Source organism: Lytechinus pictus, chromosome 12 (genome assembly GCF_037042905.1).
Source record: "Lytechinus pictus isolate F3 Inbred chromosome 12, Lp3.0, whole genome shotgun sequence".
NCBI classification, from domain to species: domain Eukaryota; kingdom Metazoa; phylum Echinodermata; class Echinoidea; order Temnopleuroida; family Toxopneustidae; genus Lytechinus; species Lytechinus pictus.
The window spans coordinates 22,821,927-22,841,098 of record NC_087256.1 but is presented as its reverse complement, the minus strand read 5'-3'; the positions used below and the strand labels follow the sequence as shown (position 1 = coordinate 22,841,098).

At 38.5% G+C, this 19,172-nt stretch overlaps 2 protein-coding genes across 2 annotated transcripts; one reads left to right on the top strand and one right to left on the bottom strand.

Annotated features, from left to right (window-relative positions):
• The first annotated feature begins 1,108 nt into the window (after positions 1-1,108).
• LOC129272570 (uncharacterized) lies at positions 1,109-12,094 on the top strand. Its single transcript, XM_064107727.1, has 4 exons — positions 1,109-1,246; positions 4,685-5,026; positions 5,791-6,303; positions 7,227-12,094. Exons 1-4 carry the CDS (start codon positions 1,147-1,149, stop codon positions 7,346-7,348), a joined length of 1,077 nt encoding a protein of 358 aa, XP_063963797.1. The 5' UTR covers positions 1,109-1,146; the 3' UTR covers positions 7,349-12,094.
• A 2,472-nt stretch (positions 12,095-14,566) lies between these two features.
• Positions 14,567-17,383, bottom strand: LOC135156209 (uncharacterized protein K02A2.6-like). Its single transcript, XM_064107908.1, has one exon. The coding sequence runs from the start codon at positions 17,381-17,383 to the stop codon at positions 14,567-14,569; it is 2,817 nt and encodes a 938-aa protein (XP_063963978.1).
• Between the last annotated feature and the right edge of the window lie 1,789 nt (positions 17,384-19,172).

Here is a 19,172-nt window from a genome sequence, read left to right as displayed (position 1 = left end):
GGGGGGGCAAAACGATATGAAGGCAATTACATATAAAAATGTTATTTGGGGGGGCAAGTGCCCCCCTGCCCCCCCACCCCCGCTTCCGGCGCCCTTGACAATGGAAATTCATCATTGTCACATTTTTTCCTGCAGAAAATTTGCACAATGTCGATTTGGAAGCAAAGAGGAGCACGTTGAGAATGGACAGGATGCGATGAATGTTTTAGTATAGATCCATTATCTAAAAGACATGTCAGTAATTTGACACTAATTGACAGTAAGTTGAAATGTAAACTTCGTATCCAGATGTACTGGTATCTTACTTAAGCTCAAATACTATCTTTCAAATCGTGATTTGCTTTCATCATATAATGTTGAACACACAACAGCATAATTAATTTTCTGAACACAATCCAAATTTGTAAAATGAAGAGCATTACAGGGACAAGGCTCATTAGAATTATCGTTCACATTACTAATTGCGCATATTTCTTAAACCAAATCATTAAATTAATCTGTTCCTTGCTTTTGTATCAAGAAATTACTTTGAACAATGAATATAAAGGCTTGTTAAACAGTCTGTAGAATGTTTCACTGAACAGGTAAAATCAATTCCTACATGTATGAATAAAATCAACTTCATCAGAATTGCATGTATGTACAGCTATACAACTAACTTTAGCAGTTATAGTGAACAACTAATGTGTAATTTACAGACTTACATTTCTTACAGAGAACTCTATCTAGAAATAAATTACACAGCAGTTGATTATTTTGTAGCCAGTAACCATGGTAACAGTAACAGCATTTCGTTAATGTTCATACATGTACGTCTGATTGCTTACAAAGGAAACCGGCCAACAGCCGACTTTTTTCCCTAACATCCCCACCCCCCCCCCTCCCTACCCAAAAAAAGAAAAGAATGATCGTCCGCATAATAACATTTCTTCCGTCCTTTTAGGGAGTCGGTTTGGTTACAAAATGTAATCCTCAATGACGTGTTGATACGGTTACTTATCATTGAATCGCGTTTATTGGTAATCCAAAATAATACTGGCAATAAAAACACAGAATGTACAGTATAACTGAAACTTTTTAAAATCTCTCCATCTCTATATAGGTCCGATAACTGCTGCCCTCTTTCGACACAATTCTATTCGGCGTATGCTTCTCATATCTGGTGCATGCTTACCTGCCATAGGAGTGGCATTGACCTCCATTGCAACAAGCATCACTCAGGTTGCCATCTGCATGTCAATAACGGGTAATTACTACGAAAAACCTAGTCTAGTTCTAGACGATTTTAAACGAATCTATTTGCACCGCGATATATACATTCTATTCCGTGCGTACGCCCAGCCGAGTGTGCGCGCAAAACCGAGAACCTGTACTCCGAGGAAAAATCTCAAATCTTTCCTCGGGGCCTCACGGGCCTATTAACATTGGGAAAGCAAGAGATTGCAATTTTTTTTATTTTGATATGGCTGATTGACAAAGTGTATGCATATGATTGTCCATCTAACACTGATTCTATTTTTGGTAATTACTGAACTTGCTTTTCCCAAATTGGGAAGAAATATCACAAATTTTGGACTATATTTTGACTGGCGGAAGGATTAGGGCTATTATGCTGTTTGAGGTGATGAATCTGCTCCCCCCGACGGTGTCTTCAAACACGCCAATTTATTTTTAAAATGAGCCGGTCGAGGGACCCTTTTCTGGTCAGATATGGATTGCCAGATATATATCCTATCCACTGGTAGTAAACATTCGACCCCCGAATTTCATCCTTATTTTTTATGAATTTTTTAAAGTGCCAATTTAACACACGAGTCTATGGGGAATGAATTAGGCCTGTGAGACCTCGGAGTACAGGTTCTCGGTTTTGCGCGCACACTCGGCTGGGCGTACGCACGGAATAGAATGTATATATCGCGGTGCAAATAGATTCGTTTAAAATCGTCTAGAACTAGACTACGAAAAACCATGCTCATATGGATATCAACATGGTGCATGTTTTATGCTTGCTTTAACGACAACATGAGTAAGAATATACTTGAAGGACACTTTACTTGGTGAAGCGTCTACCCTTTTTTCCTCTTTCACCATATTTAATCGTCAGACGCTAATGTTTAGGGATTCCTTGACGAATCGACAATTCCATGGTTAAGATTTTTTTCAGAGTATCATGAAGATCTTGATGTATTGGGCAGTGGGTGGCAATTAAGCCTCCTCTACATCATGTACATGGGACCTCAAATGAATATCACAAAACGGGGTGTTTTCTATGAAACATATCGATTGTTCAAGGACAAGTCCACCCCAACAAAAGGATTATTTGAATAAAAAGAGAAAAATCCAACAAACATAACACTGAAAATGTCATCAAAATCGGATGTAAAATGAGAAAGTTATGACATTTTAAAATTTCGCTTGGTTTCACAAAACAGTTATATGCACATCCTGTTCGGTATGCAAATGAGGAGACTGATGACGTCATCCACTCGCTATTTCTTTTGTATTTTGTTCTATGAAATATGAAATTTTCTAATTTTCTTCTCATTGTCAAGTGAAATAACAATTAATTCCTCCGTGAACAGGTGGAATTAGCATTGTGTAATACTATATAGTTCACTCAAGTTGATCATAATTGTCAATTCTGTAAAAAATGAAATATTGAATAATTCAAACAATATAAATTGTGAGTGAGGGACAAAATCGACTGTCTCATTTGCATGTTATTAAATTTTGCATATCACTGTTTTGTGAAAAAATAGCGAATTTTAAAATACCATAACTTTCTTATTTTACATCCGATTTTGATGAACTTTTCAGCGTTATGCTTGTTTGATTTTTCTCTATTTATTGAAATCAATATTTTTCTGGGGTGGACTTGACCTTTAACAAATAACGCACACATGCTTCAGTCATCCATCCTTGCAGTGGTGTAATGGGCCATAAAGAAAAATTAAGGGGGGGTGGATATGGCGAATGAAGCAAAAGCTCTAAAGAAGTGCAAGCAAAGCGATCGAGCGTGAAAATATTTAAAACTTTTAGGTACAAAACTCTACTCATTAATTTATTTATTTGTATTTCTGTCTTCTTTTGTTTTTTTTTTATTTTTTTTTTTGGGGGGGAGGGGGAGATTTTGATATTTTGCCCTTTCCCATTCTTTGTCTTTCGTTTCATTTTTTTTTTGTCTCACCTGCATAGCAGAGTGAGATTATAGGCGCCGCTTTTCCGAGGTCAAGTTTTTGAAATGACAGCATAACTTAGAAAGTATGTAGACCTAGTTCATGAAACTTAGCCATAAGATTATTCAAGTGTTACTGAACATTCTGCCTGAGTTTCAGGTTACATGACTAAGGTCAAATGTCATTAAGGTCAATGAACTTAGACCATGTTGGGGGATTCAACATCAACATCTTAACCTAAGGTTAAGTTTTTGAAATGACATCATAACTTAGAAAATATATAGACCTAGTTCATGAAACTTGGACATAAGGTTAATCAAGTATTACTAAACATCCTGCCCGAGTTTCAGGTCACATGACCAGGGTCAAAGGTCATTTAGGGTCAATGAACTTTGGCCAAATTGGGGGTATTTGTTGAATTACCATCATAACTCTGAAAGTTTATTGGTCTAGTTCATAAAACGTGGACATAAGAGTAATCAAGTATCACTAAATATTCTGTGCGAATTTTAGGTCACATGACCAAGGTCAAAGGTCAATTAACTTTGGCCATGTTTTTTTTTTTTTTGGGGGGGGGGGGTATTTGTTGAATTACCATCATAACTTTGAAAGTTTATGGATCTGATTCATGAAATCTGGACAGAGTAATCAAGTATCTTTGAACATTTCGTCCGAGTTTCAGGTCACATGACCAAAGTCAAAGGTCATTTAAGGTAATTGAACTTTGGCGATTTTAGAGGTAATTATTAGATTGCTGTCATAACTTTCAAAGTTTATAGATATAGTGTATAAAATGGAGATATAGGGGTAATCAAGTTTCACTGACAAGTTTTAGGTCACATGATCAAGGTCAAATGTCAATGAACGTAGTATTGTATCATTATCTGAATGGTGTTTTTTGTGAATAATTATTTGATAGTAGTTTCAAAGTCAGCACTGCTGCTATATTGAATCGCGTGATGTAGGTGAGACCGCCAGAGGCATTCCATTTGTTTTCTTGGTCTTTAAACTTATGAGGGATTGGGCATGGCCCCCAAGTCCAAACCCCCTCCATCTGTACGCCAATGATCATTGGCATGCTTGGTGGTCTCGAACCTGCGATATTTGGTTCAAACGGCAGACGCCACCGACAGACCAAAGTTGCGGTAACTCCAACAAATGGGACACGTCACGAGTTGATGGCGCCTACGTATCTGGAGAGATCCTCTTGCTAGTTTAGTTGCTTCTACGGAACCTTTAAAGTGCCACCGACTTGTAGAAATTGTGTGAGATATAAGAACGGTATTAAGTCGACAAAATTGTCGACTTGGCGAGACAACGTATCGATGGTACTTTGAAGCTTCCGTATATGAGATCTTTGTGTGTGTTTTTGTTTTAAGAGTCATGTTGCAGGTATATTATGGTACATCAAAGCTATGCAAAAATGGAATAACAAATACAGATATCGCAAATAAAGAAAAACATGTTCATTAATATAATACTGGCACTTGTTTATATATGTAAATCAGGTTTAGGAATTGGAAACTTGATGGTCGTTACTAACTTGACATTGCATTGGGTGGCCAAGGAGAACTACAATCTATATCTAAGCATCGGCCTGACCGGGTATGGTCCAGGAATGGTTTTATTACCACTGTTAGCAGAGTACCTGCGGGGACCATACGGTTGGAGAGGTGGACTACTCATTACAAGCGCTCTCTTGGCAAACATCATACCATGCGCAGTCGGGATGACGTTAGAGACACGCGAGCACTACACAAAGTGGAATGACCCTAAGAGTGACTACCGGTCATTATCAAGTGATAGTGATGGAAGTGATTGTGAAGAGGGTCATAAGCATCGCGAAATAGGTGAGACGGATTTCCTACTTAGTTAATGATAATTTCACATGCCAACCATGTTCCAACACTTTATAGGGGAAGTCTACCCTGACAAAAAGTCTATTGTAAAAACAGCAGAAAATACAACAAAAAATATAACAGAAGGTTTTGAGAAAGATCCATCAAAGAATAATATAGTTATAAGAAGTTTCATTATTTGATTTGTGACGTCACATGTGAGTAGCTTTCTTACATTATCATGTGGTAAAAAATTAGTGAAATGTTATTTCATCAGAAAATTATAAATGGTTTTTAATGTACCTTCAGTATATCAATAGAAAAATCATTTCACACCTGTTCCTACAAAGAAAACAATAAAAAAGGTCGTCACAAACCACTAAAAAATTGAAATTTATGCTTTTTATATTACATGAAATAATGAGGCAGCTGCTCGTTTATGACGTCACGAATCCAAAACTTAAAATTCTGATAACTTAATCTTTAATGGATTTTCCTCAAACCTTCACCCATATATTTTAAATTATTTTTCTTCCGTTTTAAATCGGAATATTCATGAGTAACAAGTTCTTCTTTTAACTGCAATGTTGTCCGCTGGTGAAGTCATCGTTCCATAATGCTTGTATTCTAAGAAGTAAAATCAATGTCAGTACATACTGTAGGTCTACTGTTTGTTTACTTTCCTGGTTTTCTGCTCTTCTTTTTAATAAAGGTGAACTTAGTTTGACGAAATGTGTTTCGCTTTTTACAATATTTCTTTTTCCCCCTATCTCCAGGAGGCAAATCTTACCTCTTGCGACTTTATCAAACGGTGATCAACAGCTACCGTCAATCGGATTTCTTCAACGACAAGATCTTTAATGCAGTTCTTGGCCTAGATTTCGCGTTCTTCATGGTTTACTGCTGTTGGCATTCCTTTCTTATACCGCATGCCCTACAGAGAGGAGTCGCTACCAAGAACATCATCATTCTCACTTTGGTTGCGGCAATAGGGAATTCCGTCAGTCGGGGTGGAGTAGGTGTCCTAACCAACAACTGGTTTAATCCTTTAATGGTCTTTTTCCTTGCTACAATTCTTAATATCGCTTCTCTCCTCATCGATGCGTATGTCACGAACTACTACGTCATGGTACTAACCTCATGCCTCTCAGCTATGTCAGTCGGAGGTAGGGCGACAGCAAGCAACGTTATTTTGAGGGATAGAGCATCTCCCGATAAGTACGATGTTGCATATGCAACAGACAAGATTGTCGCTGGAATTGGGACATTTCTCGGAGGCTACCTTGGTGGTAAGGAGTATTAACATGGTCGTGTGCAGCAGCGAGAGGGGAGGGGGGGGGGACAACTGCCCCCTCAAACAAAAAATATTGAAAACTTAAATTCTTTAATGAAAATTTTCACAAAATTCACCAAAAGTATGCACGAAATCCTTAATTTCACTTTGCCTAGAAGCGTCAAAATTACAAGCTCGGGCGCTTTGCGCCCTCGTTTACGAGTTTTTTTTCGAACAAAATTAACATGTCCTGCCTCCAGCAAAAGAAAATCTGCATACGGCCATGAGTATAAATAAGTATACTAAACACACACACTTCACCAAGCAAGTATATATTGATTTCCTGACGAAGCCCTATGGGCGAAAATTTGATTTAATTCTTCTCTCTACGGTTGTTTTATTCACCTTGCATTATATATATATATACATGTATACATACATGTAGGCCATACTTAAAATAAGTGACTAGATTATATGTCAAATAATTAATAATGAGTATTATCAATGAACATATACTAACAAATTTTCCTTTAGTAAAAAAACAACGAAAAATGGTGTCAGATATTCACAAAACGGAGACGGAATACCGATACGCCGCCCCTCACACACACACAGAGGAAAAGATAAATAATGAAATACTTTTTTGCAGGGCTTCCAAGAAAAACAGTGCTCAGTCCATTGACGGGGTTACCCTGTGTAAACAAACCCCCCTCCCCCCCCAAAAAAAAGCGAGGGATCCAGGGTGCACATTTGGCCCCCTCCCCCCCCCCCCCCCCCCGCTTTGTCCAGCACTCCGTGTGTACACCCACACGAATACACAGCCATATGCATTCGCACTTTCTTCCCGGAAGCACGTAGCCCAATTAACATAATATATCAAGATATTCCGATTCAGATACATTTCTCTCTCCAGCTTTTATTTGTTTCTCTTTCCTCTAGGTGTGATTGCCGATCACTTCTCTTCCTACAGTGCACCATTCAAAATGTTACCATTAATTGACACCGTCGTGCTCGTCTTCGTAGTCGTCATCAGATGTAATCCCAAGGCAGAATCCAAATAACTACAACAGATTATCCCGATAATCATCGATATCTTCATTTTTGGCCACCCTCAATCGATCGTTATCTTCCTCATAGCGACTTTCAGATGAAATCCAGAAGCGAAACGCATGTGATCATTGCAATGTATTATTGTAACGAACTTAATCAGGAGCGTATCCAGGATTTTGCACCCTGGGTGGCCCAACCTAATTTTGGCACTCGTGTAAAAAAAATGGCGTCTCCTCCCCTCCAGGCGAACATAGGTGCCTTTTAAAAATGCATGTGAAATTATCTTATTTCACAATCACATGAACAAAAGGAGGTTTACTGTCTCTACTGGGATATCTCTAGAGATCTCTAGAGATGACCCGTGTTGCATGCATCCTTGAAGGCGTAAAAGTTGCTTAAACAAAATGATGCGGGCGTTTTTTTTCCAACTTTTAAACTGGAACATTTCCAGCACTTTTTGTAACCATAAACTAAATCTCACTAAATTGATGCGGAAGCGAAGCACCAGATGAAAATTTTCGATTTTCCGACTTTTAAACTGGAATTTTTCTAGCACGTTTTTAACCATAAACAGAGGTATCTCACTAAACAATAATTAATGCGCGCCCGAAGCGTGGGATAAAATTTTTCGATTTTCCGACTTACAATCTGGAATTTTTTAAAGCACTTTTAGTAACCATGAACAGAATAGGTATTTAAGTAAACAGTTGGAATGAATAAAATATCCAATGCAGTGTGCAATATGTGTGTATGTGTGTACAATAATCAGTCGTGTAATAAATAATTCATATTTACCTCACATCAAGTTCAGTTTAGATGTCATCGGGTCATGTTATCAAAGTCATGCACAGGTCATGACGGGCACGTACGCGCGCGTCAAAATTTTAAATGCTCCAAATCGATCATGGTTAATAGTCCAGTCAATATAGGGTTTGACCCACCACTAATTGCAACACGAGATATTCCACTGCAATGCTTTCAAGGAAGGTCCCCTAAACAACATACTAAAAGTCCCAAGAAATCCAAGCAGTGGAAATTTATGAAATTTGCATATTATGCAAATTAGCCATAAAAAGTAAGAAAAATAAGGAAAATAGCCCAAAGATTACAAATTGAGTGTCCAAAACAATTTAATTTGAGCGAAAATTCATGATAAATAACTGTATTCAATGTTTTTTGTCAAAAGTGCAAAAAAATCTACCTAATTTGCATAATATGCAAATAAGCATCCTTATATGGAAATATGTGTAGGTATTGTGATTTTTCTCTCATTATCTGCTTGAAAATTTCATTAATGTTGGAATTTACATGCTGCTATTACTAAGGACGTTGAATACATTTGTATTCAGCTTAGTGTCTGTAGTATAATTTGCATATTATGCAAATAAAAGTATCTAACATGTTATAAATATTATAGAAAACACACTGGTGATACATCCCTCAAAAATTGCAAGTAGATTATCTATTGAAATTGGAATATGGCAATACCTTACAGGAAGGTTTCCTAAACACCATACTAAAAGTCCTTAAATATACAAGCATATGGGAAAATCACAAAATTTGCATTTTATGCAAATTAGCCATAATAAATTACAAATAAGGAAAATAATCCAAATATTGGAAATCAAGTGCAATCAATACGAATTGAACTGAAGCCCATGACAAGTTTAACTAATTTATTTATGTTTTAAATAAAAAATCTTAAATAAATCTACCTCATTTGCATATATATAAGCATCTTTATATGGAAAAAATCCAGAAATTTAGATTTTTCTCACAAAAACAGTTATGAAAACATTTCAGTCTAGATCAATATGATTTGATCACTAAGAATGGGAAATACATTAATAATCAGCTTAATATCTGAAGTGTAATTTACATATTATGCAAATAAGCATCCGACATGTTATGAATATTTAAGGAAACACATAAGTGATACTTTCCTCTAATATTCCATGTAGATTATGTGTATTAACCATGATGACCTTCCCTACACTTCTTGCTTGGTTGATATTGAGTTTTGTCACGAGCAGTTACCCCACTCATATTGTACAATGATGAGTCAATTCTACATGGATCCCACTGCTTGAATGTTTCATTATTTCGATCCAAGTCTTGCTCTCTTCTTGACTTTGTATAGAGACTTTGCTTTTCTTGCGAGTATAGTCCACGCTAGCAACTCCTGGATTGCCAAGTGATCAGCACAAGATGTCACACCCGTACAAATAAAAGCCCATTAGCTTCGAATATTTGGTCCTTGTAGCACACCAATTAGCTTATAAACTTGGGGGCCTTGTATTTAAAGCGCTTAACGATAAATCTCCACCCTACATCTCAGAGCTCTTATCTCAGCATAGACCAACACGCAGTCTCAGATCAGCAGCTCAAGCATTGCTGAGGGAATCTCTCAGCCACACAACCTGGGGTGACAGAGCCTTCTACATCTCTGGACCAAAGCTGTGGAATAGCCTTCCCCAATTTATCAGGAGAGCAGAGACCCAATCAACTTTTGAGTCTTACCTGAAGACCTTTATGTTCCCCACCCCAACATTATCCCAAGACAAGAATAACTCAATTGTAGCATTACTAGGACAGTACTTGAACTGAATGATGATCCTAAGCACTGTTTGAAGACATTGAAATTTGTGAGATATTTCCTATTTTTGAGCAAGCGCCATGAGCGCCCAGCTGAGGCGGATACCGACGCTTTACAAGAACCCATCACCATCATCACTTGTCTTGGTGGTGAATATGAGTACTTGCTTGGATCACAAGATCTCTGGGCATGCTTAATAAGAGTAACAATGGGCATTTGCCTATACGAGCGACATGAAAGCCATTCATAAATTCATGATGAAGGCTTAAAGTGCATTATAGGCAGCTTTCTCAGATACAGGAATCGTAATTAGACGTTCTTGCTGAATCCAGTTGCTGCTTCATGATGAAGCATCCATTTTCTGTTCTCTCCTCTTTGATAAATCTCCTATGGCAACCATCTCCAAATATTAAAGCTATAGTTTCTAAGTAAGTCGTATGCAAATAATAATATTAATTTCCTGATATTTATGGTAAACAGAAATTCCTCAGTGAGACAATGAACAAACCAGATGGAGAACTAAGCCAGATTATTGCCTTTCCAACAAGAGGACACAACATAATGGAACACCCTTAACATCACCATCAAATACCATCCAACAATGATTAGACAGTGTGTACCACTTCCAAGATTTATTTGCCACTATGTGCTACTCATGGGTATACTGTGAGGTTATCCAGAGGAATAAACATTTTATGGTACGACTAAGGATGTTCTTCTGGAGGAATGCTGACTTTAATAGTGTCATGCAGATGTACTTTGGACAATCATACAGCTCTCTGTACTGAAATCCGACAAGTCGAGCATAGGAGACTGAATGCCAATCGAGAGGACTTTAACAAGAACACACTGTTAACCATGTCTTCTTCCGACACAAGTTGCCTCAATGAGAGAATGGACATAAGTTGTGTCGGAAGATGTCAAGAGTTTTAGAGAAAGGCTAGGAAGGCTTGCACATTTTAGAGCTCCAAAAGCATCAGTAAGGTAAAGCTCAGAATTGCTACAATGCATTAAAGAGGACCATAAGAGGGTTTGTAGACAAGCCTATAATACATAATTTGTTGACCGGATTGACAATGATCCAGGCTGTAACAATTAGCATGTTGGGAGCCCTTAATATCAATAGCTATGACTACATTGGAATATCATTATTAAAGGAAGGCAAAGATTTTTAGTCTTAGTATTCACCACTGATCATGATGATGATGACGCTGAAGTCCTGGGACCCAGTCCTGACCCAGATATGGCCAGATAACATATTGTTTAGTCAAGCAGGTGTAGCCAGACTACTGAAGAAATTGTTAAAGAAAACAACCTGCATGAAGCTACTAGGCCAGACGGAATCTCTGCTGCACTTCTTAATCAGATCTTACCTGCCATAAGTTTGCTTTTCCTGGCCTCCCTTTATCATGTTTATGCGGTGAAATTTCAAGAAAGTCTAAGTCGTTCCCATCTATATAAGAAAGGGTTGTGAACTCTAACAAACTACACACCAATTCAAATACTGTGCTTTGTTCTTGCCAATCCCATCATCTTGTCAGACTAACGCTTAGGTAGCGAAGAACATATTTCCAGTATTTTTCCTTGATCATATTAGGATAGATTTGAATGCTTAGTAATAGCAGCATATTAATTTGAAAAACTTAAATGTTTTCACTGCAGTCAATGTGATAAAATCAAAATTTCTTGACATTTTCCAAACAAGGATACTTATTTGCATAATATGCAAATGAGGCAGATTTGCTAGCTTTTTTAAATAAAGACATTGAACTTATTTATTCATCATGTTCAAAATTACTTGCTGTGGACATTTAATTTGTAATCTTTGGATTAATTTCCTAATTTTCTATTTTTTAAATGGCTAATTTGCATAATATGCAAATTAATTTTCAGGCATTTGGATGAATTCTCATGCTTAGTGATGTAGTAGCATATTAATGTCAACATTAATGAAATGTTTTCAAGCAGTCTATATGAGAAAAATCACAATATCTTGACATTTTTTTCCATATAAGGATGCTTATTTGCATAATATGCAAATGAGGTAGAAATTTTTGCACTTTTGATTGAAAACATTGAATTCAGTTATTTATCATGAATTTCCATTCAAATGAAATTATTTTGGACATTTAATTTGTAATCTTTGGATTATTTCCCTTCTTTTTCTAATTTTTCATGGCTAATTTGCATAATATGCAAATTTCATAAATTTCCACTGCTTGGATTTCTTGGGACTTTTAGTATGTTGTTTAGGGGACCTTCCTGGAAAGCATTTCAGTTGAATATCTCGTGTTGCAATTAGTGGTGGGTTACCCCTCTATTCTGGCTAGATTGACTGGACTATAAGTTTGGGTACGTTTCAGGTTATTTTAAGTATTTCAACATTTAGCGCACGCACAGGTATGCGTGGGCGTTTTTAAGTGTAACGTCATTATGCGGCATGGAATCGTCATTCTTTTGTGCCTGTCTATTGTCCATTATATTCTGAGCAATTTGATACCCCGTTCAGACTCTTATCCCGGGGGGGGGCCACTTCCATTCACGAGTGGATACCATGCGCGACCATGGGGTCTCGAAAAGCACCCTAAACACGTAATTTCCATATTCTGAAAATGCGCCCCTTAACAAGTATTGGCGTGTGAAACCCTACCCTTAACACGTATTTGTAACAAAACGATACTCTTGGCAAATGTTCCCTGAAATGAACCCCTAAACAAGTACAGGAATGTTTTATTGTTACGGGTCCTTCGGTCGTCGGCTTTACCTTATTTGGTTTAGTACGACCCCACCTTCTACACCTCGCGCAAATCGGACTCTAAACACGAAGTGTTGGGGCAAAAAGGACATCCTTTATAAAACATTTTAATTTTGTTTTATCATCCCCGCGAATTCGACCCTAAACACGTAACTTTCCTAGCGAAATAGATACCCTTTTTTCATTATTTTTGTGTTTTTGACACCCTTATCACGTTACGTACGTAACGTGCCCTATCGTGAAAAAGACATCCTTTTTACGTGTTTTTTTGGTCGCGCATGGTATCCACTCGTCAATGTAAGTGGCCCCCCCGGGACTCTTATACGATCAATATGATAAGAAAATGTGCGTCCATTATTAAAGTTTGTATCACTCGCGCGTGCAAGCTCTCACAATAAGCTGATAAGTCATTAAAGGGCAAAAATATACCTATAGGCCTACTGTAGCTCATCAGAAAGAACGGGGACCCCCAATTTTTCCTCACACTTGGATAAAGTCTGAGTCGTAGATTTGGACTTATCATGATGATGTCAAAATGACTTAAAAGTTAAACTTACATATTTCACCATATACGTCAACTTATTTATGCAAATTTGGCTGTATCTCAATTGATATGATAATTCTCTCTTAAATGAAAAAAGAAATAATTTTCACTTTTGACCACAGCATCTATGTGCTATTACCTGTTGATTTTTTTTCTTCAATTTTTACACATCGTCCTGAATGCCTGCGGGTGCTGCCTATGAAGAATACCCCAGCACCGCCACTTCCCAGGCCATGTAGTTTACGTTGCTTCAAGTTCATAATACTAGTAAACGTAATACATCACACACAGACTATGTATGTGTAACGCTAGATAAAACAAGGTTCTCTGCATCTTGAAAGCAGAAACATTTCAATATCAACTAATTATAATCAACTTTGTCAAACAACATGAATTATCATCCTCCAATGAAATAGCTTGACTTTGTGTTTATAATGTTGAACTGATCACTGCCAAAACAAAGGCCCGTATGCTTAAGCCATGGCCTTACTCTGCTAAAATTATGGGAAGCCAAAAGTGTCACAATTTTTATTAAGTTGTGTGTTTCTTATGTTAACTGTGTGTTCAATACCAGTCCATAACTACAGTAGAGGTCTAAATAAGACAAGAATTCACTCTGCAAATTCCAACACAAACGTTTCTTTAATCGGCATCCATTTTACTACACGATTTCCTTGTGCACCCTATTTCGGGTCTCCTCGCACTAGTCTTCATTCAGACTGTATACACATCTCCCCTCTACTTGAAATAGGGTATCGTATCAATTTTCAAATGATCAAATAACACTAATGGCAAATAGAAGTATAAATATACCTTCTAGCATATACATGTGTTTTGAAAAAATAACCTTATACTGAAATCAGTTTGTAACATTATGTACAATGTATTTCAAAACATAACTCTGTATTGTTTGCATATGTATCCTGGTTGCATAATAAATATTTTGTATCTTGAAAACCGATGTGTACAGTGCAATTATTTCAAATATGAGTTTCTTCTCTTTACCTGGTAACTTTATTAAATATATTGTTTTTATATGCATATGCAAGTGTTTAACCTGTATAAAACAGTACACCACATAATAATCACTTTCAACTTGCAATGAAAATAACACAAATTGTTGATTTTTCATTTGTTTTTTTTCACATGTATACCAATTTCCATGAAGTTCAATATCTTTCCTTCTTTTTTTTTTTTTTTTTTTTTTTTTAAACCCTTGAAGCATAATTTGAACAAACATAAAATATACCTGTTCTTTAATCAATGAACCCTGAAAACAATTTACGCCCTTCTGTCATGAAAATAATTTCTTTTTCAGGCCTAATTACCAAGATTCAATGAGAAACATAATCATATGTCCAGACTGGTACTTTTTTGTCACGTTTAGGTCTTTCATTATGACTTCCAGTCTGTTCACTAGCTGTGTTTGATTTTCTCTGATCAACATGACCACTATCCCTGAACAATGTCAGTTTTGAGGCATTCCAAATACGTCCGTCTTCCAAGACAAATGTGTACAAACCCTTTTTGGCTACAATTTTCTGTGGTGCCTCAAACCATGAATTGTTCTTTTTCTTGACTCTTTTCACTCTAACCTTATCACCAATGCTAAACTTTGGAATGGAAGCACCCCTAGTTTTGTCAGCGTACTCGCGTGCTTTCTTTTGCTTTGCACCAACACGCCTTCGCATTTCAGTATCCTCCCCGGCACGCCTATTGCCATCATTAGCATCATGAATATGTAATGGCGTGACCATGGGTCGACCATGTAACAACTCTGCTGGAGTTGTACCAGTGGTCTGATGAGGGGTAGCGCGGTATGCCATAAGCAATTCAAGGACTGCTTCCTTCCATGGTTTACCTTGCATTGTTGCAATTTGAAGCGTTTGCTTCAACACCCTATTCCAACGTTCAACCTCACCATTTGAACGCGGGTAGTACAGTGATGCTTTGGAATGTGAAATACCTAGCTTCTTTAGGAAATCTTCAAATTCACTAGATACAAATTGAACACCATTGTCAGTAACAACTTCAGAAGGAATACCTTCCCTAGCGAACACTTGTGTAAGAAATGTAATGACTGAATGTGTAGTCACTTCAGAAACAAAAGCAACCTCTGGCCATTTGGAGTAATAATCTATGGCTACAATGGCATATTTGTATGAAGGTTGTGTAGTATTGAATGGACCTGTTATGTCAATACCTATTTTCTTCCAAGGTCCATCAGGAAGAGGAACACTCTGTAAGGGAGTATTACGAGTATTTGAAACCTTATCACTTGATTGACACAAACTACAATTATGAATAGCATCCTCTACCATCCTATCCATACATGACCACCAATAAATATCACGTAAGCGTTGCTTGGTACGCACTATTCCTTGGTGTGCGGAGTGCGCATTTGTAATCAAGACTGCTTGAAGTGATTTGGGAATGACAACTCTATTACCACGAAACACGCAATCATCAATGATTGTAAGCTCATCGCGAATCATGTAATATGCTTTCAGTGAACTATCTTTGCTTGATTCTTTTGACCAACCATGTAATATCTTCTCAATCACACGTTGTAGAATTGAATCAGAAGCCGTTGCACGTTGTAACTCGGCTTTTGATATTGTAACTTCCGCGAATATGCTCTGGATCACAACTTCATGATCATCATCTTCAAAGACTGAAGGCGTTGGCTGTGGTAATCGCGATAATGCATCAGCAGCATGATTCTGTAGACCTGGAATGTACTCGACGGTGTAGTTGAATCGTAGCAAACGCGTAGCCCATCGAGCGATCCTCATAGAATGACGTCCTGTCCCCTTCGTTGACAACAATGTAGTAAGAGATTGATGATCTGTGCGGAGAACAAAATGGCGGCCCCACACGTACTGGAACCACTTTTCACAAGCCCATACACATGCGAGAGCTTCTTTCTCGCCCACCGAATAGTTTTTCTCAGCTTTAGTGAGCGTACGGGAAGCGTAAGAGATAGGAACCTCCTTTCCATCCTTCATCTGCATAAGGACAGCTCCTAACCCGTATTCTGATGCGTCAGTTGAAATAACTACTGGTAGATCTGGATCGAAAAGATGCAACGTCGAACAATGTAGGATCTGATATTTGACTGTAGCAAATGATTCGGCAGCAGCAGTAGACCACACGAACGAAACGTCCTTCTTGGTCAACTCTCGTAGTGGTGCAGTTACGCTGGAGAAATTTGGAATGAACTTTGCGTAATACGAAGCCAGTCCCAAGAATGATCGGAGTGTTGCAGCATCCTCAGGAACCGGAGCATCTCGTATTGCAGCAACGTTATCTTCATTAGGTTGAACGCCTTTGGCAGAGATAACATGCCCTAGATAACTGATCTCCTTCAGGTTGAACTGGCACTTCTGTAAGTTCAGTGTAAGTCCTACACTCTGTAGCCGTTGTAGAACTGCCCGAAGATTTGTGTCATGGGTTGATAGAGTATCACCGTAGATGATGATGTCGTCAAGGTAGCACTGGACACCAGAAAGTCCAGCTAGAATAGACGACATAAGCTTCTGGAATGCTGAAGGAGCCGAAGAAAGTCCAAAGCAGACACGCTTGAACTGAAAGAGTCCTTCATGCGTAATGAAAGTTGTGAGATGACGCGAATCCTCATGAAGAAGAAGCTGATGGTATGCACTTTTGAGATCTAAAGTGCTGAATACAGTTGCTCCTCGCATCTCACTCAACAGTTCTTCTATGTGAGGCAGTGGATATTTATCCTCAACTATCGCTCTGTTCACATCTCGCAAATCGACACACAGGCGGATGTCCCCATTCTTCTTATTCACGACGACTAATGAGGAAATCCATTCACTTGATTCTACTGGTTCAATGATATCAGCTTTAACCAAACGCTGTAACTCTGTCGACACTTTGTCTCTAACTGCAAAAGGTAGGCGTCGCAGCTTGTGTTGTACTGGCGGCACGTCCTGTTTCGTCTTCACACGATGCACGTAACCCTTCGCAAGTCCAACATGGTCACTGAAGAGCTCGTTGAATTCACCACAAATCTCTGAGTTCACTGCATTAACCTCGTCTGGCATCTGTGGTAGCACATGTAACAACTTCATGAGATCACGTCCCATGAGACAGCTTCCTTTTGTAGCAACGAAGAATTCGCACATGACTGTAAGGTCACCATGAGAAATATTGGCCTTGAACATCCCAACCACTGGAATTTGTTCATCTGTGAGGTAAGTAGTGAGAATACAATTAGCTCGTGGTGGCAGAAGAGCTTTCCGAGTAAAATGTTTGTCAAAAATGTCAAGAGGAATGATTGACACGCGAGACCCTGTATCAAATAACAAGTCAAGCTTCACTGATCCGTTCACCGTAACTGGAAACAAGATTGCATCCTTGGATGGGTGAATAGTCAAAACCTCAACGTTATGTAGTTGAGACTGTTCTGAAGAAATTTGATGAACAGCTTGCTGTCGGGACCTACACACTTTAGCAAAATGTCCCTTTTTCCCACATGAATTGCAAGTTGCTTCTCTAGCTTTACAAGAGACATCATTAGCTTTGTGCCTCTTATCACCGCAACGATAACAAGTTACAGTTTTCTGTTCAGGTGGACTGGCAGTTGACTGTTTCCACGCACCAACCCCAAAAACTTCATCCAGCAAAACACCCGGCAGACTAGAGGAAATAGTATCAAGCTCCAGCGTCTACTAGTCAAAAGGGATGTTCATAGATACAGCTTCTTCCCTCGAACTACCAAAGATTGGAACGAGTTAAACATGGACACAACATTGATAAACTCATTAGACTCTTTCAAATCCAAACTCAATCAAAAACCTAGCAAGTGACCTGCTTACTTGGTGATTTCACACACATCAATAAAGTTGGCGGAGTACAGCAAGTCTGCATATGCCGACTTAACCCAAGACAAGACAAGACAAGGCTGTTTCTGTCTACGCTTTGGCTTAAACTTCACTGCGTTCACACTATCTGCAGGTGTATTCAGTGCTCGAGTCTCTCGTGACGCAGATTCCATCTGACGTGCAATTGTCATAGCAGACTGAAGAGTAAGAGATGGCTCGATCAGAAGCCTTTCCCGAATTCGCTCTGAGTTGGTCTTCTCCACCAGTTGATCCCGAATGAACTCATCTCGAAGATCACCAAACGCACAGGTAAGTGACAGAGACCGGAGTGCACAAACATATGTTTCCACAGGCTCGTCTGGCATCTGGCCTCTCTGTCGGAAACGGTAACGTTCAGCAACAACATTAACCGTTGGTAGAAAATGATTATCTAGTCTGTCTATGGCTTCTGCATATGAACAAGACTCACCAGCACCGGTTTCTGTAGATGACCCAGCAATAGCAGAAGAGGTCCCCGATGAGGTAGATGGTAATGTATGAAACACCCGCTGGCCCTCCGCACCGAGACAGTGGAGTAGCAAGGCACGGCGACGGTCCTCGTTAAATTTGTTGGCAGCCGATGCAACGAGATACACGTCAAAGAGTCCTTTCCATTGTTTCCATGGCATAGCAGGAGTGCCTGGAGTAGGTAAAAAGTATGGCGGGGGTTGCAAATTCGCCATATCGTCGCCAATGTTCAATATATACCAGTCCATAACTACAGTAGAGGTCTAAATAAGACAAGAATTCACTCTGCAAATTCCAACACAAACGTTACTTTAATCGGCATCCATTTTACTACACGATTTCCTTGTGCACCCTATTTCGGGTCTCCTCGCACTAGTCTTCATTCAGACTGTATACACAACACTGTGCTCTTTCCTGATTCCATCGATGGTGAAGACAATCATCTATTTATACTTCCTAGACGATTATGAATCATTTGAGAGCCAAATTGGCTGAAATATGATATTTTGACTGTAGTGAGTAATGTAACGATTGGCTATCTATACTTAAACCACAACTTTGAACCTGAGTTTAGCTTAAACCC